Source organism: Eptatretus burgeri, chromosome 10, assembly GCF_056783735.1.
Source record: "Eptatretus burgeri isolate ZD-2024b chromosome 10, Ebu_testis_v1, whole genome shotgun sequence".
NCBI lineage: Eukaryota > Metazoa > Chordata > Myxini > Myxiniformes > Myxinidae > Eptatretus > Eptatretus burgeri.
The window spans coordinates 40,902,174-40,928,673 of NC_140970.1; the positions used below are offsets into that span (position 1 = coordinate 40,902,174).

General features: G+C 41.6%; 1 protein-coding gene and 1 long non-coding RNA gene across 3 annotated transcripts in view; one reads left to right on the forward strand and one right to left on the reverse strand.

Annotated features, from left to right (window-relative positions):
* Positions 1 to 26,500, forward strand: part of LOC147018388 (uncharacterized) — an 89,126-nt gene that overhangs the window by 25,648 nt on the left and 36,978 nt on the right. Inside the window, exons 2-4 of one of the 2 annotated variants that reach the window (XR_015062360.1) lie at positions 10,779 to 10,899; positions 17,749 to 17,895; positions 25,573 to 25,632. This is a non-coding gene — a long non-coding RNA (uncharacterized LOC147018388). Of the gene's footprint in view, positions 1 to 10,778; positions 10,900 to 17,417; positions 17,896 to 25,572; positions 25,633 to 26,500 lie in introns of those variants that run through there. The other variant, XR_015062359.1, reaches the window with a different exon arrangement.
* The window catches only part of LOC147018389 (annexin A5-like), a 77,305-nt gene that overhangs the window by 4,694 nt on the left and 46,111 nt on the right, over positions 1 to 26,500 (reverse strand). Inside the window, exons 7-11 of the mRNA XM_085897981.1 lie at positions 25,763 to 25,842; positions 17,338 to 17,394; positions 15,814 to 15,907; positions 15,309 to 15,404; positions 5,565 to 5,623 (exon numbers count right to left, since the gene is read on the reverse strand). Coding sequence (XP_085754107.1) covers positions 5,565 to 5,623; positions 15,309 to 15,404; positions 15,814 to 15,907; positions 17,338 to 17,394; positions 25,763 to 25,842 — 386 coding nt within the window. The remainder of the gene's footprint in view (positions 1 to 5,564; positions 5,624 to 15,308; positions 15,405 to 15,813; positions 15,908 to 17,337; positions 17,395 to 25,762; positions 25,843 to 26,500) is intronic.

Consider the following 26,500-nt stretch of genomic DNA (forward strand, 5'->3'; position numbering starts at 1 on the left):
CAAACTTCGCAGAATTGGAGCAAATTTCACCTGAAGAATGGGCAGAGATTTCACCATCTCACTGTGCAAAGCTCGTAGAGACCTGCCTAGAAAGACAAGTCGCAGTCATTGCTGTAAAAGGTGCTTCCACCAAGTACTGACCTGAGTGGCTGAATACTTTTACAACCAGTGAATTTTGATTTGTACATGTTTTTTACAGGTATTCCTGACATCCAACCTCCCTCAACTCTAACAATGTTTAGTTTGATCTCTGACGTTATGAATTTAAAAGTTCATTTTGGAAAAATTGTTTCTGCATAATTTGTAATTCATCTAAATGTGGCATTATTGGTTGAGGGTAAATACTTTTGTTGGCTACTGTGTGTGTATATATATATATGTGTGTGTATATATATATATATATATATATATATATATATATATATATATATATATATATATATATATATATATATATATATATATATATATATCTATATATATATATATATATATGTATATATATATATATATATATATATATATATATATCTATGTGTATATATATATATATATATATATATATATATATATATATATATATATATATCTATGTGTATATATATATATATATATATATATATATATATATATATATATATATCTATGTGTATATATATATATATATATATATATATATCTATGTGTATATATATATATATATATATATATATCTATGTGTATATATATATATATATATCTATGTGTATATATATATATATATCTATGTGTATATATATATATATATATATATATATATATATATATATATATATATATATATATATATATATATATATATATATCTATGTGTATATATATATATATCTATGTGTATATATATATACAGTGGGACCCGCTTAATAGAATCACGGTTAATAGAATCACCCGTATTATAGAATCAAAATCGTTGAGACTGATTCCATTGTATCTAAATGTACACAATTTTTCCCGTTTATTAGAATCAAAAACCCGCTTAATAGAATCAGCTGCTGGCCATCCACTTTGACAGTTCAGCGCCTACTGGCCGCACAGTTCCAACTTTTGCCACCAGGCGGCTGACGTCACGCTAAAAATAATGCTGTGCCACTACAGTGATTTCGGTAGTCATTGTACAGATAGGCAGACGGCTGACAGCTGCAGTCTAAACACTAGGCGTGTCGTCATTTCCACGTTGGACAGAAAACGAAAGCGGACGGATCGTTCAAACATTGATAAAGCACAAATCCGGAGGGACTATGACGCTTTGCCCAGAATGAGCCAACGAGAAGCTGCAGACAAGTTGGAAATTAACCAGCCGATCCTATGGAAGATTCTGAAAGATCGAGAGGCCATTCTGAAAGGTCAAGTGGATTCGTCTTCTCAGAAACGCAAGCGAAGCGGCAACGCACCCGATGTCGAATCAGCAATGGTCAAGTGGATTCAAACTTCTAGAGAAAAGGAAGCACCGCTTTCTGGACCTCTGATGCGGGAGAAAGCGGCTCAGTTCGCGGAAAAGTTCAACAACAAGAAGTTCAGTGCGACAAACGGCTGGATTGACCGGTTCAAGAAAAGACATGGAATCGTCCACAAGAAACTTCACGGAGAGGCAGCGGCGGCTGACGTAGGAGGGAAACAACAATGGCTGGACCACGTGTTTCCGGATCTCGTAGAAGGCTTCACGGCTGATGAGATCTGGAATGCTGACGAAGCCGGGTTGTATTTTCGGACCTTACCAGACGGAACGTTCCTCTTCAAGGGAGATCAGCACTGCGGTGGGAAAAAGCCAAAGGAAAGAATCACGGTGCTTTTTTGCTGCTCGATGACTGGTGCTAAGCGTCCTCCTTTCGGTATTGTTAAAAGCAAGAATCCACGGTGTTTCAAAGGCCTCAAAACAATTCCAGTTCGCTACAGAGCCAATTCCTCCGCATGGATGACAGGTTTCCTCTTCACTGAATGGCTCGATGAGTGGAATCGCGAGCTTCGGCGTCATGACCAGAAAGCGTTGCTTCTCATCGACAACTGTCCGGCACATCCCCAATCACTTCAACTGTCGAACATTACTGTGGCATTTCTCCCGCCGAACACAACCTCTTTTCTTCAACCGTTAGATCAGGGAATTATCCGTTTATTCAAAGCTCATTACCGCCGTGCCATGCTACGAAAAGTGCTCACTGAGATTGACAACGAGGATGGAGCAATGACAGCGAGTGACTTGGCGAAAAAGATAACGATCCTCAACGCCATGCTGTTTACGGACGCAGCATGGAATGATGTGAAGACTACCAGCATAGTGAACTGCTGGCGCAAAGGAGGAATTTTCATCGGAGCGGCAAGCGAAGGCGAAAGGGTCGAGAGCAATGACGACGACGAGTTAGCCAACCCTCTTCAAATGGATCCCGACCAATGGCAGGACTTCGTCAACATGGACGCCACTCTCCAAACCACAGACGATGATGTCACAGACGAAGCCATCGTTTCGGCAGTCCAACGCGAAATGGGAATTGCTACTGACGCAGACTATGACGCCGACACTAAAGTGGAGGAAGAGGAGGAAGAGGAGATCTCTGTCCCGACCATCAAGGAAATGATGTCTGCAGCTAAGACGATCAGGCTTGGTTTGCTATCACATGGGTTCAGTGACATGGCCTTCCTGCGCAAACTTGACAAGGAGGTCACCGCCATTGCCACAGACTCGTTAAAGCAGGCAACAATCGACAATTTTTTCATTACAGAGTAGGCTCATCGACAAACCTATGTTGTTTTGCTTTGAAAAGTACATATGTACTGTACGTGTAATTGTTTTATTTTCAGTAGTAAGTTACATTGTTTTGAGCAAGTGTGTCATATAAATCAAACTATGCTGAGTATTTGTCTCCGTATGTGTACTCGACATTTGATCCGCTTGATACTCCACAACTCTGGTGAACTCGGATATTAGAATCACCCGCTTATTAGAATCAAATTTGTCCGGCCCAAAGTGATTCTATTAAACGGGTCCCACTGTATATATATATCTATGTGTATATATATATATATATATATATATATATATATATATATATATATATATATATATATATATATATATATATATATATATATATATCTATATATATATATATATATATATATATATATATATATATATATATATATATATATATATATATATATATATATCTATGTGTATATATATATATATATATATATATATATATATATATATCTATGTGTATATATATATATATATATATATATATATATATATATATATATATATATATATATGTGTGTATATATATATATATATATATATATATATATATATATATATATATATATATATATATATATATATATATATATATATATATGTTGTTGCGAATTCTGGCCCGCCCGGCGTGCGATCGGCCACGTAGCTCGAATCGCGCCACGTCGCCCACCAGACGGACAATTCAGTCGTGACCCTCCTGGGACTACCGCCAGAAACCAGTCACGGGTGTGGGTTTAACCCCACCACCACCCAGTCCGCAGTCTACCCGCGCGAAATAGGGTGAATCACCAAATGTCGATATACCTAAGTACCCGCGCGGGTAATCTGCCGAGGGATGGGACCACGCCACAGGCCGACTCCGGACATAAACCGCTTAAACGGTTCGTTCCGTATTACAGGGATAACCGAGCGGAGTTATCATCGGCCTTGACGGTTCCGATTAATTACCGGGATGTTGAAACCCACTACGAATCCCTTACGTGATGCAAGATGGAGATTCAATTCAAGGAAAAGACGAAGCAAAACGGGAAAACAGTTCACACAATGCACATTTATTTCACAAGCACGTATTCACAGTCAGCAACAGTCAAAAGGAAGAACAAAAGCAAGAACGAAAGCAAGAACTACAACCGAATATGACTTACTCGGGCACACTTACACAGTTCGACTTGTCGGACGGCGCCACACACACATTTACACAAAAAGCAAAGAAAGAAAAGTAGTAACTTCCCTGCACGTGTCGAGTTCTCCTCCCGCGACCTCAGCTCCCTGCTCCTCCGGCGTGGTCGGTGAGCTCGTGCTTCGCGCCGGCACGTGTTGGCCGCTCGACGCCACGGATGGGGTTTCCGGCACTATCTCAGCGCGGATAAAGGGGGGGGGGAACCGTTGATGCTCGGGGTCGGGAGAGGGGAATGGCAGACGCTCCGTTCCGCCAGCGGGGTCTCGGGACCGCACCGACAGAAGACCTTGGCACCGACAGAAGACCAGACCAGACCACCAGGCGAGACGAGCCAAGATGAACGACGAGACCAGCTCCAGGACGAAGAGAAGAGACGAACGGCGAGACCAGCTCCAGGACGAAGAGAAGAGATGAACGGCGAGACCAGCTCCAGGACGAAGAGAAGAGACAAACGGCGAGACCAGCTTCAGGACGAAGAGAAGAGACGAACGGCGAGACCAGCTCCAGGACGAAGAGAAGAGATGAACGGCGAGACCAGCTCCAGGACGAAGAGAAGAGACGAACGGCGAGACCAGCTTCAGGACGAAGAGAAGAGACGAACGGCGAGACCAGCTCCAGGACGAAGAGAAGAGACGAATGGCGAGACCAGCTTCAGGACGAAGAGAAGAGGGCGCGCCCCGCCCGTGTCCGTCCTTTATGGAGCGGGGCTCCGCCCTTTGCAGCGCGGGGTTCCACCCATCGTTCCGCCCCATTTTTGGCTCCGCCTCTCCTCTAGCCCTTTCAAGAAGCTCCTCGAAAAGGGGCGTTTCCTCCTCACGGCCGCCTCACACCCCGTATCCACCAATCACCAGCGAGCTCTCGCAGCCTCTACCGTCAGCCCCCGGCGCCGCAAAAAAGGTGGGAAAACTCGCGCGCCATTGTAGGCCTTTCATGGAGCCTTCGTTTGAAGTCTTCGGACGGTCCAAAATAACGATAGAACAGAAAAACGGCTAACTCAAAGAATCGCAGCCCGATAAATCACATATATTCCCTCTATACAATGGGTTTGGGCTAACTACACATTAACTTACCGATATATCTCACCTGAGGACTCTTTATGGTGTCATGCGAATTTCCACAACCGTAACAATATATATACGTGTGTGTGTGTATATATATATATATATATATATATATATATATATATATATATATATATATATATATATATATATATATATATATATATATATATATATATATATATATATATTCATTCTCAACACTCAATCTGTCCAATAACAACATCTTTAAAACATCTGGTGAGATATTCATAAAAAAATGGTGGAAATTCTTCCAATGGTGGTCATTCTCAAGGTGCTTCTAGCAATTTTATGCCTCATAGAGTTGTTGTGTCTTTTTAAGTTGGTCATAAATGAAAAGCGACTTTACACATCCTTACTAATTTGAAAGTAAAAAAGAAACTCAGCTCGTTATTTTGCCCATATTAAATGATTCAGTGTTACCTGGATGAATGTTTGCTTCACAGTGTGGTGTAAGAATTTTACAATTCTCCTGATATTTTTTTCTTCTTTAAAAAAAAAATATTACCTGTATTGCTTGATGAAGTCTTCTGGCAAAGTAAACTGGTGTTTTCTTTATACTTTGCACTGCAAAAAAAACCAACAACAACAACAATAAAACATGCAAGGACACAAGCAAAAAAACCCCATGTTTGATGAACATTATATGGTGTAAAAAATACAGTAATAACTTTATGAGAAGCATGTCAGACTGGCATGGAAAAGTTTGGAGTCATCTCAGACCCAGACATGTCAAGGCAATATTTTTTTTTTGGGGGGGGGGTCTCAGAGCTGTGAATGACAAGGCGATAATTTATTTCCCGGGAAGTCAACCCCTACCCAGAGGAAAGGGATGGTATGGTGGTGGAGGGGAGTGGGGGCGGGGGGGGAGGGGATGAGGATGGAAATGTTGAAGTTGAAGTGAAAGAAGTGTTTGGAAATTAACTGCTATTGCTCTATCACAACTGTCAGAGTATACAGGTAAATAATCTGTTTCTACTATTATTGATATTGTGCAGGTTTTCACCTGCAGCACCCAATCCTTCTTGAATCAATTCACTCTCTCCTTTTCCAACATCCGAGGTTTTCATTTGAACCTCAACTATATCCATCATTTCTGCAATCATCTTGACCAGATCTCCTGTTTATTACTGTGACTCAGACTGTTGAACTCATCTTTACTACCCAGATCCCGTCCCCTGGCTACATCTTCCACAGTTTCAGCTCCAAAACGGGCGTATGCACCTCCATCTGCTTCAATACCTCTGCTACTCACCTTCTCCATTTCTAGCCTTTCAACTGTGATTTTCAACTTTGTTGGCTGAAAGTTTTCCTCCTCAATCTCAAAAAATGCATCTGTTCCCTCTACTACTCCCCCAACTCTGATAACACTGAACAACAAATTTCAAAATTTTTTTTTTACTGGAGATGTGTAAAGTGATTAAGACTAATTTGGGTACGCTGATTTCAAAAATCATAACCGTTTTGCTGTATCACGTCAGGATTTTCAGGAACAGAAATATTCCCATTGCCTAGAAGTCAGGATTTCAATGAAATTTACATATGTCTTTAACATGTCTATTTCGTACAATTGTTGTTAACTTGTGTTATATTTCTTTCTTTCAGATAAAGATGAGTAGGCGTTCCTGTACCAATCATCCTGACAACTTCTGTTATGTCTGTGGTCGGTATACCAAAAAAGATCAACAGCGAAGTATATCTACAGCAGTGAAAATGAAGGCCGCCTACTTTCACTACTTCGGGTGTAAGGTGGGGGACCAAGAACAGAGCTGGACACCACACATCTGCTGCACAAGCTGTCACACAACCTTGACTCAGTGGTTGGTGGGCAAGCGCGCGAGCATGCCATTTGCGGTGCCCATGATATGGCGTGAGCTCCAGAATCATCATGATGATTGTTATTTCTGCTGCACAAGCATCGCCGGCTTTAACAAGAAGAATAAAGGTCACATCAAGTACGCTGACTGCGTCTCTGCTCGTAAACCTGTGCCTCATGATGACTAGAACCCCGTTCCAACACCTCCAGCTGATCAGAACATAGCTGTAAGCAGTGGTGAAGAGGATGGTGATGATGAACCTTTTGAACCCGACACTCAAGAATCACACCTTCTGAACCAGGGAGACTTAAATGATCTTGTAAGAGATCTCTCGCTGTCAAAGGCGAAGGCAGAGCTGCTTGGATCAAGGCTGCAGCAGTGGAATCTACTTGAACCTAACACCAAGATATCCTTGTTCAGAGCATGTCACAGAGACATGGCTGAGTTCTTTGAGATGGAAGACACGATGACATTCTGCAGTGACATCAACGGTCTGTTGAAAGAACTTGGGTGTGATCACGATCCTGCAGACTGGCGCCTCTTCATCGACTCGGGGAAGAACAGCTTGAAGGCTGTTTTGCTCCACAATGGCAACGAGAAACCATCAGTCCCACTGGCTCACGCGTTCGGCATGACAGAGACCTATGAGACTATGCGGCAGCTGCTTGATTCCATCAAGTACAATGACTTCAACTGGCACATCTGCGGAGACTTGAAAGTGGTGGCGCTGTTGTTAGGGCTGCAGTCAGGCTACACGAAATACATGTGCTTCCTTTGTCTCTGGGATAGCAGAGACGACAAGAATCACTGGACGAAGAAAGATTGGGAAGAGCGAAAAGAGCATGTACCTGGTCGACACAACGTGAAGCATGTCACCCTTGTCGACCCAGCCAAGGTTTTCCTTCCACCACTCCACATAAAGCTCGGCTTGATGAAAAGTTTTGTACGGGCAATGGATCTGAATGGGCGTGGGTTTTTATACCTCAAGGAAAAGTTTGGCAACACCTTGTCGGAGGCCAAGATCAAGGCTGGTGCCTTTGTTGGACCGCAAATCCGACAGATTATGAAGGACGAAACTTTTCCGACAACTCTAAACCCCAAAGAGCTGGCAGCGTGGAGGAGCTTCAAAGCTGTGACGGACAACTTCTTGGGGAACGAGCACGCGGACAACTATGAAGAAATAGTGCAGCAGCTGCTGGAGTCCTTCAGGAAACTTGGCTCCAGGATGTCCCTGAAAATCCATTTCCTACACCAGCACCTGAACTTCTTCCCTGACAACTTGGGAGCAGTCTCGGACGAGCACGGCGAGCGATTCCACCAAGAGATTTCACTCATGGAGACGCGTTACCAAGGGCGGCACAACCCGAACATGATGGGCGATTTCTGCTGGTTCCTGCATCGTGAAACTGACACAGAGCAGCACAAACGCAAAGCCAAATGCCTAAAGCATTTTTAATTACATTCTAGTGGAGTTTTTCTGTAATTTCTATAATTTTGAAGCATTCATGATGAAATAAATGAATAAATGAATTTTTGTAAATTTCATTGAAATCCTGACTTCTAGGCAATGGGAATATTTCTGTTACTGAAAATCCTGACGTGATACAGCAAAACGGTTATGATTTTTGAAATCAGCGTACCCAAATTAGTCTAAATCACTTTACACATCTCCAGTAAAAAATTTTTGTTGTTCAGTGTAATCACATGCAGCGATTTGACATGTCACTTCCTGTATTAAGTAAATCCAACTATCCTTTCCATCTTCTGACATCATAATTCTTGGGGATTTCAACATCTACCACTCCTCATCTGGCTTTTCCGCTCTACCTACCCCAATCAGGCTGAGATTGAAGCCAAAACCTTCACTGTCCTCAGGTGTCCTTAGGAATGTATCCCTAACCCACCTTGCAAAAAAATTCCAGACAGGTGAGAATTGCAAAAAAGACAAAATAAAAATATAAAACAAAACATCAACAGATATAGACCAACAACTGGGAAAACAACAAAAAAGCAGGAGGATATATATTTAAAAAAGAAAAAAATAAAACAGTTGGACACATTGGGAATAGACAAAGAATACTTGTTGGAATGGCTAAGAAGAGATCAGCTCAATTGTGACAGAGAACAAATCATACTAAATGCCCAAGACCAAGGACACTACACTGATGGCTGAAAGAAAATGGTGGGACTGATTTAATCAGACAGGTGTAGGTTCTGCAAGGTAGAAACAGAAAGTGCAAGTAACCTCCGATCAGGATGTTGAAAAAAAAAACTCATTTGAGATCAGCTGTACACACAAAAGCATAACAAGGTATGTAGAGTTAATCCATTGGCTCATCTGCAAAAGTCTGAATATCTCGGTTCCTGAAAACTCATGGAAACATGAACCAAAAGCAATCATTGAAAACAAGGAAGTAATGCTCACGTACGACCTAATGATCCCATCGAGTGTGAACATAGAAAACAAAAGAATTGCGACTGGATATAGTGCTGAGAAAAAGAAGGCATTGCTAATTGAGGTGTCAGTACCCATAAATTGTGGCCGAAACATCACAGATATCAAGAAAATGAACAAATACTGAGATTTCAAAAAGGAAGTGAAAATATCCTGGAAGCTCAAAAGCACCAAAATTGTACCAGTGAGAAATGGAGCAGTGGGAATGATGAAGAGGAACCTTACAGAGATCTTAAAAACCGTAGGACAAAATGAACACACACACACACACACACGCACACGCACACGCACGCGGGGTATGCTTACACATTGAAAGCAATAGCGAACATGCCTCCCCATTGTCTCGGGTCGCTCACCTGCAGTTTTTTTCATTTATTTATGTTTTCATTTACAGACGCTTTCCAACGGTTCCATGATTTTTCCAGGTGTATTGGCTTCAATGTCCGTGGACACACAAAATTACCATGCTTCCCCATTATCTCGGGTCACTCACCTGCATTCCTTTTTCATTTACTTATATTTTTATTTGCGGATATTTTCCGACAGTTGTATCGTCTTCGATGTCCATCGGCATTCATCATTTAAGCTTTCTACGTCACCCGGAAGGTACCGATCTATCATATCAGTGAGTCAGTTCGTCAGTCACTGGTTTGCATGAGCTTTATATAATACTAGATGACCCGTGAACCCGTTGGGTTCCCATTGTGACTGTGGTTGATAACAAAATAATTTTAAAAAGAAAAGATAAAACAGATAGCTCCAGCGAACTATACCACTAAGGTTGTTTGTATTGATAAAATAATCCCAAAGAGTACATGACTGAATTGGGAATTGATTTTTTAATAATTTTTTCATTGTCAGATTTGAACGAAACTTGATATTACGCGTCAATGTGAAAAAAAAACGGAGAAAAGAAAGTCAAAGAAATTATTGTGTGCAAACTTCTAAACACAATTTTATTTATTAATGAACACGAAGTATTATATAAAAAAGGCGATGTTTATTTTATGCTTAAAAATAAATCTTTCTTTGTCCATAAAGTGTTTGAGATTTTAAAATAAATCATTTCACGAAAAAAAAAGGATAGCTCCAGCGACCTATACCGCTGAGGTTGTTTGCATTGATCAAATTCTCCAAAAGAGTACTTGACTGAATCGGAAATTGGTTTTTTAATAATTTTTTTGTTGCCCAATTTGAACGAAACTTGATGCTGCACACCGCAGGGAATGGTGAGTAAAGTAGCCCTAAAATTTTTGTGCTATCGTGTGCCGTTTTGGCTGTATTTCGGGAACATGCATACATACATACGTACATACAGGGTGAGTCAAAAGTAGCACCCAATTTCTGTTTTTTTCAGCTGTCAGACTCTTTCTGGGAAGTCATATTGTTAATAATTGTCTTGTAGATTATTACTTTTCGTAATTTATTTATTTTTGATTTTGTTTTGCAGGTTATTGCTGCGAGTTTGGAAAGCTACTGAATTTGCACCAAATTGAGTTAATGGCACAATTAACAGACACAACTGTGTCTACTGGGCTGCGAATAACCCAAGAGTGACAGTTGAGAAGGAGGTAAATTTACCTGGAGTGATAGTTTGGGCAGCCATATCTCCATTAGGGATAATTGTACCCTTTTTCTTTGAGGGTAATGTCACTGCAGAAATGTACCTGGATATGCTGCAAACCTTCTTTTGGCCCAGGGTACAGGATCAGGACTTATTTCCAGCATGATGGAGCTCCACCTCATTATGGACGTATGTTTGTCAGTGGATTGATGAAAACTTTCCCAGAAAGTAGATCGGCTGCCGTGGTCCGATCGAGTGGCCGGCACGCTCCCCAGACCTTACACCTCCAGATTTCTTTCTTTGGGGGCTCATGAAAGACCTTATTTATTGTGAAAAGCCTCGTACCATTCAGGAATTGAAGGCTCAAATCACTGCAAAGTTTGAGGAAATTGATATCGAACTCTGCAGACGTGTGTGCCACTCTGTACTTGCTCGGCTGCAATTGTGCATCGATCACAAGGGAGGGCACTTTGAAAATTGCAAGTAAAACAACTTGGTACAGTTCCATAATATTTTTTTCTTGAATAAATGGATATATATATATATATATATATATATATATAATAAAAAGACCCATTCACATCTCTCACCTGTGAACGGAAGGAATAACCAATTAGCTCTCACCATATCAGTTAATTACAGGTGTCTAGGATTATATAAATAAATCGACTCCTCCCATGCTCTTTGAGCTGAAGAAAACTGCAAAAAGCAACCATGAAAGTCTACACAAGGCTAGCCCCTTGCTATTTCAAACCCTTCCCAGAATTCCTCCACAGCTGTAAAGATGTTCACAAGGAGTACACACATGAGAACCCCAATGGTACACACTCCCTCTGCTGCTGGACCAGTTTCATCACTTGTTCGCAAATCATCAGCAACAGCGCAGACAGAAACATGCACAACTGAAGCTCCCAAGCATGTACAATGTGTAAATTTCAGAAGCAGTCAATATATAAAGGAAAAATGAAGACCCACTCACTTCTCTCACCAGTGAAAGGAGAGAATAACCAATTAGCTCTCACCAGATCAATTAAACCCAGGTGGTGAGGATTATATAAATAAATTGGCTTCTCCCATGTCCTTCTTGCCAAAGAAAGCTGCATGAAGCAACCAACAAGTGATGAAACCAGTCCGGCAGCTAAGGGGGTATGTAGCATTGGGATTCTCATGTGTGCACTATTTGAGAATGTCTTTACAGCTGTGGAGGAACTCTGGGAAGGGTTTGAAACAGCAAAGGGTTTACTTTATGTTGCATACATTGTGTTTTATGCAACTTTCATTGGCTATAGATCATGAAATTGTAAAAATGGATGTTGTTTCGACTGTTACTTCATGCCAGACACCATTTTCATGAGGTGATGAAGAAATAATATTGCAATGATGTGGAGATGCCCTCTTGTTTCAAGGAATGGGAGGAAATGTTTTAAATCATGATAAAAAACAGAAAGAGGTGGTGGGGGTCATAGGGTTGGGAGAGGGGGAGGGGGTTGAGGCTTGGCAGAGGAGAGGTTGAGCGCTTGGAGTTGGGAGGGGGTTGAGGGCTTGGAGTTGGGAGGGGGTTGAAGATGGAGTGGGTAGGGGATTTTACACAGGGAGGGAAGGAGTTGAACTTGGGATGGGGGAGAGGGTTGAGGATTTGGGGTTGGGTGGGGTGGGGTTGAAGACTTGTGATTTGGTGGGGGGGGAGTTGCGGACTTCGGGTTAGGTTGGACGGTGGGGTTGAGGACATTGGATTTAGGTGGGGGGGGGAGTTGAGGACTTGGAGTTTTAGAGAGTTGAGGGCTTGGAGTGGTGGCTGAGATGTTTATTTAACCAAGCAACACCTTTAAGGAGCACAAAGGTGGATAATATTAAATTCCCATGATATTTAACAGTTCTTTAGTTTTAATATTGTTGAAGTCACATTTAACATTACACAGACTTTCTGCGGGTACCTGCGAGTTCATAATCTATTTATAATTCCAGCAATCTGTGTGTGTGTGTGTGTGTGTGTGTGTGTGTGTGTGTGTGTGTGTGTGTGTGTGTGTGTGTGTGTGTGTGTGTGTGTGTGTGTGTGTGTGTGTCTGTGACCGCTGTTTCTCGACAACCACTGGTCCGATCTAATTGAAACTTGCCAGTTATATTGCTGGGGACCTGTGGATGTGCCTTTTCAAGGTTTGATATTAATCGGACAAGTGCCTCCCAAGGTATGGCCATTTATTTACCAAACCAATGACAAGACACATTGTTGCGTGGGCGTGGCCGATGGGGGAAGGGAAGCACAGCCACGTTCCCCATTACGGGTTACAACGTACGGGCTTCCGGAGAGTGATGACCGTGTATTCTCATAATTTCTCGATTTCTTATGTGCATTTATAGATAAATACAATGCCCAAAGTTATGATCGTTTTCATATTAGACGGTGCATAAATTTTGGTAACATCAGAGTGAGCCGGTGTGCTCCGAACCAGGAAGTAATTTTTTTCTCTCTCTTCTCTTTTTGTTTTTCCTTGCGATGACATTGCGAAAAGGCAAAATACGTTGGCGCTAATTGAATATTTGGGCATTAAAACTAAATTGCGAATAATCGTAACTGCGAATAATATGCAAACTTCCGGGCCACGCACGTACGGGCACGCGAGAGCGAAAAAACGGCCTGTGTGGTTGTTGTTTCTTGCTCGCGGTTTGAATATTTATTTATAATTTTTTTCTTTTATTTACGGGCACGTACTAGTAATATTAATAACAAGAACAGCGCTCGATACAGCAAATACCTCCACCAAGCTGAATAGTTTATATTTTGTATCCCACTCATAGGCTGGATGTGGATCGGACCTGAACCAAAATCGAATCAGGCTGTTCTTGTCACCTAACCAACTCATCCATCTTGTTTTGTCATAACCAGTCCACAACGTTTTGAAATATCATGCTACATATCGTTTTTGGCACCATCTCTCAATGGTGAAGAATCACTTAAAAAATTATCATATCCAGATTTGGATCTTCACCAAAATCAAATTGATTAGTCCGTGCCACACCCGCAACCGATCAACCAAGTTTCGTCCGAATCCATCCATAACCTATAGAGAATGTGCTTTCTCGCTTTTAGCCCGGACACTCAATGGAGAAGAATCACTTGAAAAATTCTCAGATCTGAATACGGATCTTCAGCAAAATCTCATCATTTTGTCATTGTTACACACCGAACCTCTCCACTAAATTTTGTCTAAATCTGTCCACAACTTTTTGAGATATAATTATAATTAAACAGGGAAACAAATATTATATGTATATATGGGAAAAATTACACACCCAGATGAGGAATTGAACCCACATCCTCTGGTGAACTGTACCAGTGCTCTACCATCTGAGCTATCTGGGCACCAGCTGAGCACGCTAGTACCAGTGCTCTGCTATCTGAGCTATCTGTGTGACCCACCAGCTGAGCACGCAATTCTCCCACATGTACAATTGACTGTCTTTCTGCCGCTGCTTCCGGGACACTCACTGCCAATCATAGGAGCAGTGACGGCCTGTCCACGCGAGGGTCTTCCTATATGAAGGAGAATTATGTGCTCAGCTCATGGGTCACCCAGATAGCTCAGCTGATAGATACAATTCACCAGAGGACCTGGGTTCGATTCCCTATCTAGATGTGTAATTTTTTCCCACATATACATATAATTTTTGAGATATTTCTGTTCACAGACAAACAGACAAACAGACAAACAGGGGTGAAACAACCTCCATCCACCGTTGGTGGCAGAAGGAATAATGTTTAAGCCCTTAGTAATTATTTTGTTCTCATGAGATGTGAATTGAATCTGATTTGAATTCCATCAGATCTCATGAGAGATTTCTGTCAGTGTAACAAAGTCTTGATTATATAACTACCTGACTGTATTTAGCCACATTTACTTGAAAGAAAGTGCGACTGCATAATAACCAGAATTACCTCTGCCACCAAAAGTGGATGGAGGTTATGTGTATTCACCCATGTTTGTCTGTGTGCAGAATATCTCAAAGTTATGGACCGATTCAGACGAAACTTGGTGGACAGGTAAGGTGTATGACATGGACAAATTGATTCGATTCTGGTGAAGATCTGGATCTGGATCTGGACACCGGGATATTTTTTTAAGCGACTATTCACCATTTAGAGATGGGGCCAAAAACGATATATCGCATGATCTCTCAAACAGTTGTGGACGGATTATGACAAAACTCGGTGGATGAGTTGGGTAGGTGACAACAACACACTGATTAGATTTTGGTTCAGGTGCGGATACAGATCCAGCCTTTGACTGGGATACAAAATGTAAACTGATCAGCCTGGTGGAGGTATGTACTCGAGCAAGTGCCATTTGAGTTATGACAATGTAATGTGAGGGTGTGGTCAGATAAATTTTGAAAAGAAAACAAGAACTGAATACATACCAACAGCCAGCATGGCTTCTTCCAGTGTGCCAGACATCTCATCAGCAATGGTTTCCTCAATATCTTTTCCAGAAATTTCTTTGTACTCTTCAAACACTGCACAGCAAAACCCAAAGAGGCAGACAAGCCAATCATAAGCAATGAGTGAAGAAGGTCGGGTTCGTTATAATTTTTTTTTTGTATACACTGTCGAGGCTCGTGTAAGAGCTAATGCACAGAAACATACAACAAGGGGAGCAGAAGACAAGAGGGGCAGGAGAGGGAGGAAAAAAAAGAGTGTGGAACAGAGACATGAGGAGATCTGTGGCAAGGAGAGGGACGGGGCAGGGTACACGGGGTAAACAAGATGGACACTACAGGGACTTGCAGGTCCTTCCACAACAGGGACTTTTAGGAAGGAAAGCAGGGAATTTGAAGGAGGTGGGTTTAAAATTTTATACTAACTCCTCAATCTCAATGCAAAAATGAACGGACTTAAATGGCTTTGTTGACAATATGTCCTCACCACGCCAGAGATGACGATCATTGCGCAAACACAACACGGTGATGAACTCTGTTTCATCAGTTCCCCACTTCAACTCACTGGCAGTCAGGAGAGCCTGCAGAAAAGAACAACTCCAAATTCATCTTGTGGGACAGAAAATATCATTCAAATTGAGAAACTGAACAAGAAATACACTGGAATTTAACTGAGTAAAAAAAATATTCTGCACTCCTCTCCTCCAATTTTCAACAAAGAAAACCAGTCATACACCACTAGTTCACATTTAACTCTGGTCGTTCAACACTAGACATACTGAAACTTATCAAGAGTGTATTTTCACAGCCCTGACAACAAAAAGTTATGATTCCAGGTCTTATGAAAGTGTTTCTGCGATGTGTGACCTTGATTACAGCATGGACATGTTGCAAATTCAAAACATGGCAGAGGAGGAGGTGACAGTGGTGCTTTCATCACATTGCTTGATGAGTCTAACCTATTGCTATGGGATTGTATGTCAAGACTCTAATCCCGATGACAATCATTTATAATTTATGCATCCTGTCTTTTTCTCCAGTGAACAAAAACTCTGTTGTCTCCTTCTGAAAGTGCAAGGAGCTCAACATCAAATTATGGATGTCGCCATCTTGTTTTGGCTCAAAAGTGAGTCGCAACTGCAGTCATGTGATTTCATGATCGAAGGACCATATGGTCACATGACCAAACCATGAAAATGCTCAACCAAACTGTTTGTCATGACCTAATTTGTGGCCAAGGCTATGAAAACACCATCGAAGTGACAAAGAAGTTGAATGATGAGGCTGATGGAGGCCATCTACAAGAACATAATATGTAAATAAAAATGGAAACTTTTGGACTCTTCCCTGTCTCTTTAAACAGCATAATCCACCCTCCCACATTTTCCTACCTGTACAAATTGGCATAATTGTCACATACCTGATGGATAATTAAATCGTCTTATGGGATTCCCCTCATTTCCCTAAAAGATAACGTTTTGCCTCCATTTTTTTTGTAAACAAACTCTAGTAACATGCTCATGGAAGAGTGAGGTTTAACATGTACATTTCTCGATGTTGCAAGATTCACCCCATTTCAGTTTCATGAGCTTTAATGTGTACAATTCTGTCTCTACAAGTGAAACTTTACTTTCCTCCTTTTGCTTTGATTATTAATTTTCTCCAACCTTCAGAAGCACCTTTCTATGTCCATCTTGCCTTGTTTTTCTACTTTTGTTCATTAATGTTCCTTCTCACCACAATATCTTATTGACCCACTTATCTATCTGTGATTTTTAGAATTGTTATGAGCCTAACATTCATAGCTCGTTTTACAAAGTGTCAGGGGCCACACATTTATTGCACATTTAGCAGCTTGATTTGGAATTAACTATTCTGTGCCTTCTTTCAGAAGAAATGCTTACTGAGATGTTGATTTGCAAAATACCAAAAAAGATGTTTATAATTTTTGCTCTTGCAATATTAGGAAAAGGAATGTCAAAGATCACAAGCATTTCTCTTCCATACACACCCTCGCATCATCCTCCACTTTATCCATGTCAATATCGCCCTCTTCATCACGATTCCCCTGAAAAAAGGGGGTGTGGCGGGGGGGAAGGAAAACCATCACTCTTTTTTTACACAATCTACTTCCAATCACCGTTATAGATGTAAAACAACAAAAAATGTAAACATAAAACACTTTAATCTGATTATGTTTGAAACAGCATTTTCAGGTGAAATTTGTTCTGTTGTACAATTGATAATCAGTTTGTCATATCAATTTACATCTTATCGTTTTAACATCGTTGGCAAATAGGGGACATTATTATCAGTTCAAGTCATCGATCAGTTTTACATTGTCGATAAAATTATTTATTATCACTGGTAAGTTGCTCGATCACTCACTATGTTGTGTTTTGCATCATACGGTCCTGCAAAGGACACGAGTTGAGAGCCTGAAGTGTTCGAGCAAAAGAAAACCACGTGATCAGAAACCTTCTCGAATCATGGTTTCTTGGTGGCGAATTCACTCCCACCCAACCTCATCACCTAACGAAATAATGAGGAAACCTCAACCCATGGTCAGGTTTTTTTTGTTTGTTTCTAATATGTACTTCAGTCGATCACTCACAATCGGATGATGATGTGGTCACTCACGTCAATGTTTTCTTCTCCATAATTCCATCACTCGCCTCTTCGCCTTCCTCGACTTACTCAAGCCGCATTGCCCCCCCCCTCCCTAGCCCCAGCCGTAGATAAATGTGAGCAAATATACCCTTTGTATTTATGTACCGATGAAACTAGAAGTCCCTATTATGTATCTTATTTTATTCTAATAGTTTCATGTAATATGTAATTTTTATTTGTATGACATATTTTGGACTTACTTTCCTTTATTATTTACGACTATTCTTCCTCATTAAATTGTACAGTTTGTGATTTATTAAGACTTTACAGTGGCGTATTGAAGTGCTGGAACATATCTCCTGTATTTTAACTAATTATTACGCAAAATAGCTGATCAGTTAACATCGCATCAGTTTAAGTTGTGTTTCCCAGGAACATCACCCTGACCTAAACTGATCATTAATACAGGAGAGCAATTTCAGCTTTTCCTTTTATTACATCATTCTGTAACTTGTATTATTTTTCTTTCATGCAATTATTCATAACCTGAGTGAAGTGACAATACACCAATGTCACCCGTAGGGTGACCCATATCTTGCCAAAAGGTGACCACGTGTGACTTCTTTAAGGTCACACTGAGGTGAACAGAGCTGCTATCCTCCTTGAGGAATATCTGCCTGCGAGAGATTCCGATGAGAATCGTTCTACAGAGTAATCATGAAAAATATGCGTTTGCCTCATAACGTCACCAAATGACGTCATAATGTCTCAAGCTTGACATATCGAGAAAGCACTCATCGAGGTGTTCAATTTGAGGTACTACACGATATGGTTCCTAAAACTTGAAAATTTGAACTTGGGGTCAAATATGTTTGACCTCAGGCGCGAACCATGAAGGTCAAGGCCAATCGCCACCAAAAACTAATCAGCTGAGCGCCAGACCATATACTACATTCCCATAAAGATTGGAGATGATTCGATTAAAATTACTCAAAAAATAAGGGTTTCGTCGACTTCCATGATTTACCGCAAAGTGACCTTGACCTTTGACCTTGACCTATATGTGTGCTGAAGGGTATTGTAATAATACTACGATATGTGTACCCACAAGACTTTCCGATGAGAATTGTGCTCAACAGAGTGATATAAAGGTGAAAAATCCAATGATTACAGACAAACAAACAAAAAAAAACTTACCAAGTAACAGATCTTGCAAAAACTTCGTTTTGGCAAGATAATAAAGTGATGCTTGAGAGTAATTTCTCAAATCTTTACTTGAAAAAGTTTTTTTTTTTTTAATCTATAGTCCATTTAAGTTTGACAATTCCAAGAGTAAACAAAAACTTGTATCATGGTAAAATATCCACAAAATGCAAGGGAAGAAGAAATCACTCAGTCACGTGACTCAGCAACACCTTGTTAGCATTTAGTACCGCAGCACTCGTCTTTTGGTGCAACAAGATTCACACAGATCTCGATCAAATTATTTTCAGGGAATATTCTGAAGTAATGTCACTACTCCCTTTACCATTAGAAGCTCAGTGGTTATATATATATATATATATATATATATATATATATATATATATATATATATATATATATATATATATATATATATATATATATATATATATATATATATATATATATATATATATATTGTCACGGCTGTGGAAATTCGCAAAGCACGATATAGGTCCTGAGATCAGTTAGGCCGATAAGTCTGTGTTCAGATAGATTTCCCCACCGATGTCTAAGGGGTTTATTCGTGTGATCAGGGCTGTGATCTTTGAGTTCGCCGTTATTCTTTTGCTATCGTTATTTTGGACCAACTGCTTTACAACAACCACCTCCACCAACAACATCGCTCTGACCAACCATTTCACAACAACCACCTCCACCACCAACATCGCTCTCATCAACCGCTTCACAACAACCACCTCCACTACCAACATCGCTCTCCACAGCCGCTCTCACACAACCATCTTCTTCACAGCGCCAACCACAGCCACCATCTCCTTAACCGCATCTCCCCCAATACCCAACAACTAAACAAAATCGCTTCACCTTCAACTCCACGGGCGCCGCCATCTTTGCGCCGGCAATGGCGAGATCGCTGCAAACAGACGCGAGGGTTTCCTCGTTGCTAGCGACGGTGATTTCTACCACGTCCGCTCTCACTTCAGCGTCGATGATTCCTACCACGTCCGCTCGCCCCAAACCTCGCCTCGGAATTCGGATCAGGAGAGCCAGAGGGGCGGAGCCAGTGGGGGTCAGAGGTGAAAGTGCGGAGATCAGATCTCGCCTCACAAACCCTATAAAAAGGCGCGCAGAGCGCTAGTTTAGGCAGTCGAGTCGGTCGGGGTTTGGAGCGGTGTGAGGAGCGGAGCTCGAGTCCAGTGGAGGGCAGTGGAAGTCCGGGTTCGCCGAGGAGACGGGGTTGGGAGCACAGCAGGCCAGCCGTGCCACGCGGAACTGAGCGTTCGTGTGGGAGAGCCGGAGAGAGGTCGCCAGCCAGCATCAAACGGTCCGCGGTGATCGGGCTTCGGGACAGTCCGAGCAGCGCTGAGGGATGGACGGGCTCTTAAAGAGAGCATCAACTCTGAAAGAGCATAAGACCCATTTGTTCCTCTGAAGCATTGCCAGCTGGGCCCGAATCACCAGGCCGTCGGAGGGGGCCTGGGCCGGACAGCGGTCACGACAGCTGCCGTGGGGACGGGACGTCGCTCGCGGGTCACCCCAGTGAGGAACCTCAAAGGTGAAGGTAACCAGCCCGGCCTTGCAGAGCTTCTGCGGTCATCACAGTTCTGTGAAATAAAGACCCAAGAGGTCCAGTCTACCCCTCGTCTGTCCTGGGGTTTTTCCTTGCTTTTGAATGAACGTTGTGGCTCCATGTCCGTAAGTAGAACTGTTAAGTGTGTACATAATAGATAGACGGTAGTAGCTCTTTTGCATTGCTTTTGTTGGTTGTATACTTGCGTGCATGTTCGGCTTTGCATAATTGCCATTGCTGCATTGAGTGACGTGCATGCCTGCATGTGTCTTATTCAATAAATGCGCTTGTTTAAATGTTAACCCGTTCATTGTGTCCTCTTTCCCTAATTGAACTGCCATATTGCACTTGAAATATAGTTGGTTGTTAAATAGCCGATAAAGTGATCGGGTCCAACGGGTCTGCGCGATAATACCCCGCTCGGTTATCCCAAAAGGAAGCGAGCTGCTTAAGCGGCTCGTTTCCAAGCGGCCCCGTTGAGGTACAATCTCTCGGTAATCTACCCACGCGAATAATTAGGTAAATCAAAGATTTGGCCATCGGACCCTGTAACTCTGGTAGATAACAGACACGGTTGTGGTGTGGTTACAAACACACCCGTGGCTGGTTTTCGGCGTTGGTCCAGAAGGCCGTGACTGGATTGTCCGTTCGGTGGGCGAAGCGGCCGCTATTGGTGAGACATGGTCGTTCGCACGCCGGCGGGCGGAGAATCTGTAACAATATATATATATATATATATATATATATATATATATATATATATATATATATATATATATATATATATATATATATATATATATATATATATATATATACATACATACATATAGCACCAGTCAAAAGTTTGGACACACCTACTCTTTCAAGGGTTTTTCTTTATTTTTACGATTTTCTACATTGTAGAATAATAGTGAAGACATCAATATGATGAAATAACACATGGAATTATGTCGTAACCCCCAAAAATGCTAAACAAATCAATGTATGTTTTATATTTTAGATTGTTCAAAGTAGCCACGCTTTGCCTTGATGACAGCTTTGCACACTCTTGGCATTCGCTCAACCAGTTTAATGAGGTAGTCACCTGGAATGCTTTTCCAACAGTGTTAAAGGAGTTCCCACATATACTGAACACTTGTTGGCTGCCTTTCTTCACTCTGAGGTCCAACTCATCCCAAACCATCTCAATTGGGTTTAGGTTGGGCGATTGTGGAGGCCATGTCATCAGATGCAGAACTCCATCACTCTCCTTCTTGGTCAAATAGCCCTTACACAGCCTGAATACAAATACAAATATATATATATATATATATATATATATATATATATATATATATATTCATATATATACAGAAAAACAGATACATATACATATATACATATACATATATATATATATATATATATATATATATATATATATATATATATATATGTGTGTAGGGTGAGTCAAAAGTAGCACCCGATTTCTGTTTTTTCGGCTGTCAGATTCTTTCTGGGAAGTCATGTTGTTAATAATTGTCTTGCAGATTATTAATTTTCGTAATTTATTTATTTTTGATTTTGTTTTGCAGGTTATTGCTGCGAGTTTGGAAAGTTACTGAATTTGCACCAAATTGAACCATGAATTACCTTTCAATGAATCAACGCATTGTGGCCGTGAAACATTCCTACAAATGTCATGAACAACCAACGATGGTGGCACACCATTTGGCACAGGAATTTGATATTAACCCACCTCAGGGAAGAAACATATGATTGATTGTCGAGAAATATGAAGCAACAGGGTCGATAGCCACTGCAAAGTAGTCCGATTGTCCGAAAATAGCAACGAATGTAGCTAAGGCTGAAGAAGCCATCAGAAGACTGGAACAAAGTCCTCAAAAGTCAACTCGCCGTTTATCTGCAGAGTTGGAAGTGAGCCAATCAAGTGTTATCCATATCCTTCACCAGAAAAAAATGGAAAGCCTACATTCCACAATTACTGAATGCCCTGCCGTTCATGATGGAGATGACGACCGCAGTCTTCAATTTTGTGAAGAGTTCTTCGGTAAACTTCATGGAGGACACAATGCTGGACAACATCTGGTGGTCAGATGAGGCATGTTTTAAGCTTTATTGCACAATTAACAGACACAACTGTGTCTACTGGGCTGCGAATAACCCAAGAGTGACAGTTGAGAAGGAGGTAAATTTACCTGGAGTGACAGTTTGGGCAGCCATATCTCCATTAGGGATAATTGGACCCTTTTTCTTTGAAGGATCTGTCACTGCAGAAATTTACCTGGCTATACGGCAAAACTTCATTTGGCCCAGGGTACAATATCAGGACTGTTATTTCCAGCATGATGGAGCTCCACCTCATTATGGATTTTATGTTCATCAGTGGCTTGATGAAAACTTTCCCAGAAAGTGGATCGGCCACCGCGGTCCGATCGAGTGGCCGGCACACTCCCCAGACCTTACATCTCCAGATTTCTTTCTTTGGGGGCTCATGAATGACCTTGTTTATCGTGAAAAGCCTCGTACCATTCACGAATTGAAGGCTCAAATCACTGCAAAGTTTGAGGAAATTGATATCGAACTCTGCAGACGTGTGTGCCACTCTGTGCCTGCTTGGCTGCAATTGTGCATCAATCACGAGGGAGGGCACTTTGAAAATTGCAAGTAAGACAGCTTGGTGCAGTTCCGTAATAATTTTTTCTTGAATAAATGGTTAGATAAACATGTCATTCATTTATTTCTACCCTATTGTACACTGTAATACAAATGGCAAACAAACAATCAACTGACAGAAATCAGGTGCTACTTCTGACTCACCCTGTAAAAAAAAAATTTAAAAAAAAAAAATAAAATAAAAAAAAAAAATATATATATATATATATATATATATATATATATATATATATATATATATTGTTGCGGATTCAGAGGGTGTCGGGCAGCCTGGAATCATGGCGAAACCCAATCCATATCCCTGTATCATAAGAGGTGACCAGGGTTGCGTCAGGAAGGGCATCTGGTGTAAAACCTATGCCAAATCAGTATGCAGATCATAATGGATGATCCGCTGTGGCGACCCCTAAAGGGAGCAGCCGAAAGACGAACAACAACATATTGTTGCGGATTTGGAAAGCTATCGCACTCAACATTCAGGTCCTTCAGTTCAGTTATCTCGGTAAGTACGTGTTTTGTAGATAGTCCTTTTCCCTTGTTTTATAGGTAAATAAAGGCGCTGCGATTTGTATAAGGAAAACCCCATCCTCAGCGACAGCCGCAAAATGCCATTGGTGGCGGACATGCTGCCAGAACAGTGAGCGTCCCCTGTGCACTCAGTAGGTGAAAGGTGAAGCCCCCACCCACCAAACCCTCCGCTCCTGGCATTCTGTGCGTGCTCAGTAGGTGAAAGGTATAGCCCCCCACCCACCAAACCCTCTGCTCCCGGCATCCTCCACGCACTTGTGGTGGGGGGGGGGAATGGAATGTGGGCATGTTCAGACTGCATCCTCGAGCTGAATTCCTTACTGAATATGGGCATAAAAACAGCCAGCGGGGGGAATGGAATGCGGCAGCCCCCACCGACAGCGGATGAGTCACGCGGGAAGCGAGGCGCACCCTTCAGAAATAAAAAGGGAAGAGAAGGACTGGAACAGGGCTTTTTACCAGCTTAGCTTACACCAGGTAATACGAGCTTCTTTTTACCAGCTTCTTCGAGCTTCTCTGAGCTTTTGAGCTTCGAGCTTCAAGCTTCTTGTCGGTTCTCCGGGCGTGATCCTCCTTTGCGGCTGGTCCTCCTGTTCTGGTTGCGCAGGAGTTCTGGAAAGTGTGCACAGAGGGTCTTCTCCCGCCAGCCTTCGCCCTGCTGACTTTTCTCGCTTGGACCATCCGGATCGTGCTGGGGGTCCAGTAGGCCCCGGGGACCTGGTCCTCAAAGACCGCACGAGGCGGGCATATCCGAGATAGGTCTTAATAAAGACCAGCTGGTCCGATCGTGTGTGTGTGTGTGTGTGTGTGTGTGTGTGTGTGTGTGTGTGTGTGTGTGTGTGTGTGTGTGTGTGTGTGTGTGTGTGTGTGTGTGTGTGTTCGTGGCGCCAGTCCAATAAGTAGTGAATTGTATGTGTCTGTATATACTTGCATTTCCTATACCCGGCTGTAGGTTTTTGCTCGTGTCTTGTCCCCTATCCCCATTCATTGACTGCATGCCTACTGTAAATAAATGCCCCATTGTTTGAATGTCAACCTGCTCGTTTGTGTCATTTTCCCTGCATTGACTGCCACGGCACGTATCGGGAATTAACTGGCTTTTAAAGCCGATAAAAGTCAGTCTGGTCCGACGGGACTTGGTGACATCAAACCGCTCGGCTTCGCATACGGAACGAACACGCTTTCGCGACTCATTTTCGTACAAGTCCCGTCGAGGTATAAACTCTCGGTATTTCTGTCCGTGCAAATAGTTAGGGAAATTGACAATTCGGCAATCGACCCTGCAGCGCGTGGACAGAGTATTGACTAGTTTATGATGCGTTAAGGCATCCGTGACTGGATTTCGGGGTTGGTCTGGAAAGTCACGACTGGATTGCGGCCTTCGGTGGGCGCGCAACCACGATTTGGCTGGAACGGTCATCCGCACGCCGAACGCGGCGGAAACCCACAATAATATATACACATACATATATGCAAATACATATACTGTATAATACATATACATATATACTATCAGGGTATGCTTACACTTCCCCATGGTCTCATGTCGCTCACCTGCATTTGATTTTTCATTTATATATTTTCATTTTTTTGTTTCATTTATTTATATTTTCATTTATGGATGCTTTCCGATGGTTCTGTGATTTTTTCCAGGTGTATCGGCTTCAACGTCCATCGGCACACAACATTTCGGCTTTCTACATCACCCAGAAGGTACCGATCATTAATATCAGTCAGTGAGTCAGTGAGTCATCAGTCGGTGGTGAGAAAGAGCTTTATATATTGGATAAATAGGTCAATGATCAAACATGTGAGTGCAACATATCTCAGGTGCTCAGCAAACCTGCAGCAGAGCAATGAGGAAGCGCTGGAGGTTCCCACCAACGTCAGAATCAAGCCTTTCTTCCAATTTAGCTCCAAAATCTGTCAATATAAGTGGATGACATGTGAGTCACAAAAAACGTGCCATTTGTGAGATAATCATGCATAATAGAACATCACGTCAAGAGAGAAATGAGGGCAGGGGAGCGATGGGGCAGTGATGGATAAAATAAAAACTGCACGTGAAGTATGACCACACTTTTACTCGAATATAGGCCAAACAATTGGATTGACATAATTAAATCACATGGAATGGAATTTTGCTCTATTGTTAAAACTAGATGTCTGTGTTGGAATTTAATTTACGAAACATCCAAAGATGAACATCAACAGTTGTCAAAATTTTTATTTTTGGTCATTCTCATGTTGGTTATAAACACATCAGTTTTTATGTACTGTATATTTATTTTGAATCTATCGTGTTGAATCTGCATTTTCAAAAGAGACAGAGACCGATTTTTCTTAGCCAACCAAATATCTATTACTAAAAGGACGTGTGTGTGTGTGTGTGCGTGTGCGTGTGCGTGTGTGTGTCATGTCATTCTTTATTCTAGAGGATTCCTGCGGTCATAGAGTAATAAAAGTGGTACCGCTGGAATGCTAATAATCGATTTAATTGGAGCAAGCATTTCCACGATGGAAGACGTTGTGTCCGTTTAACCATAAAATGCCTTTTCGGAGGACTTTGGGTTTCATGCAG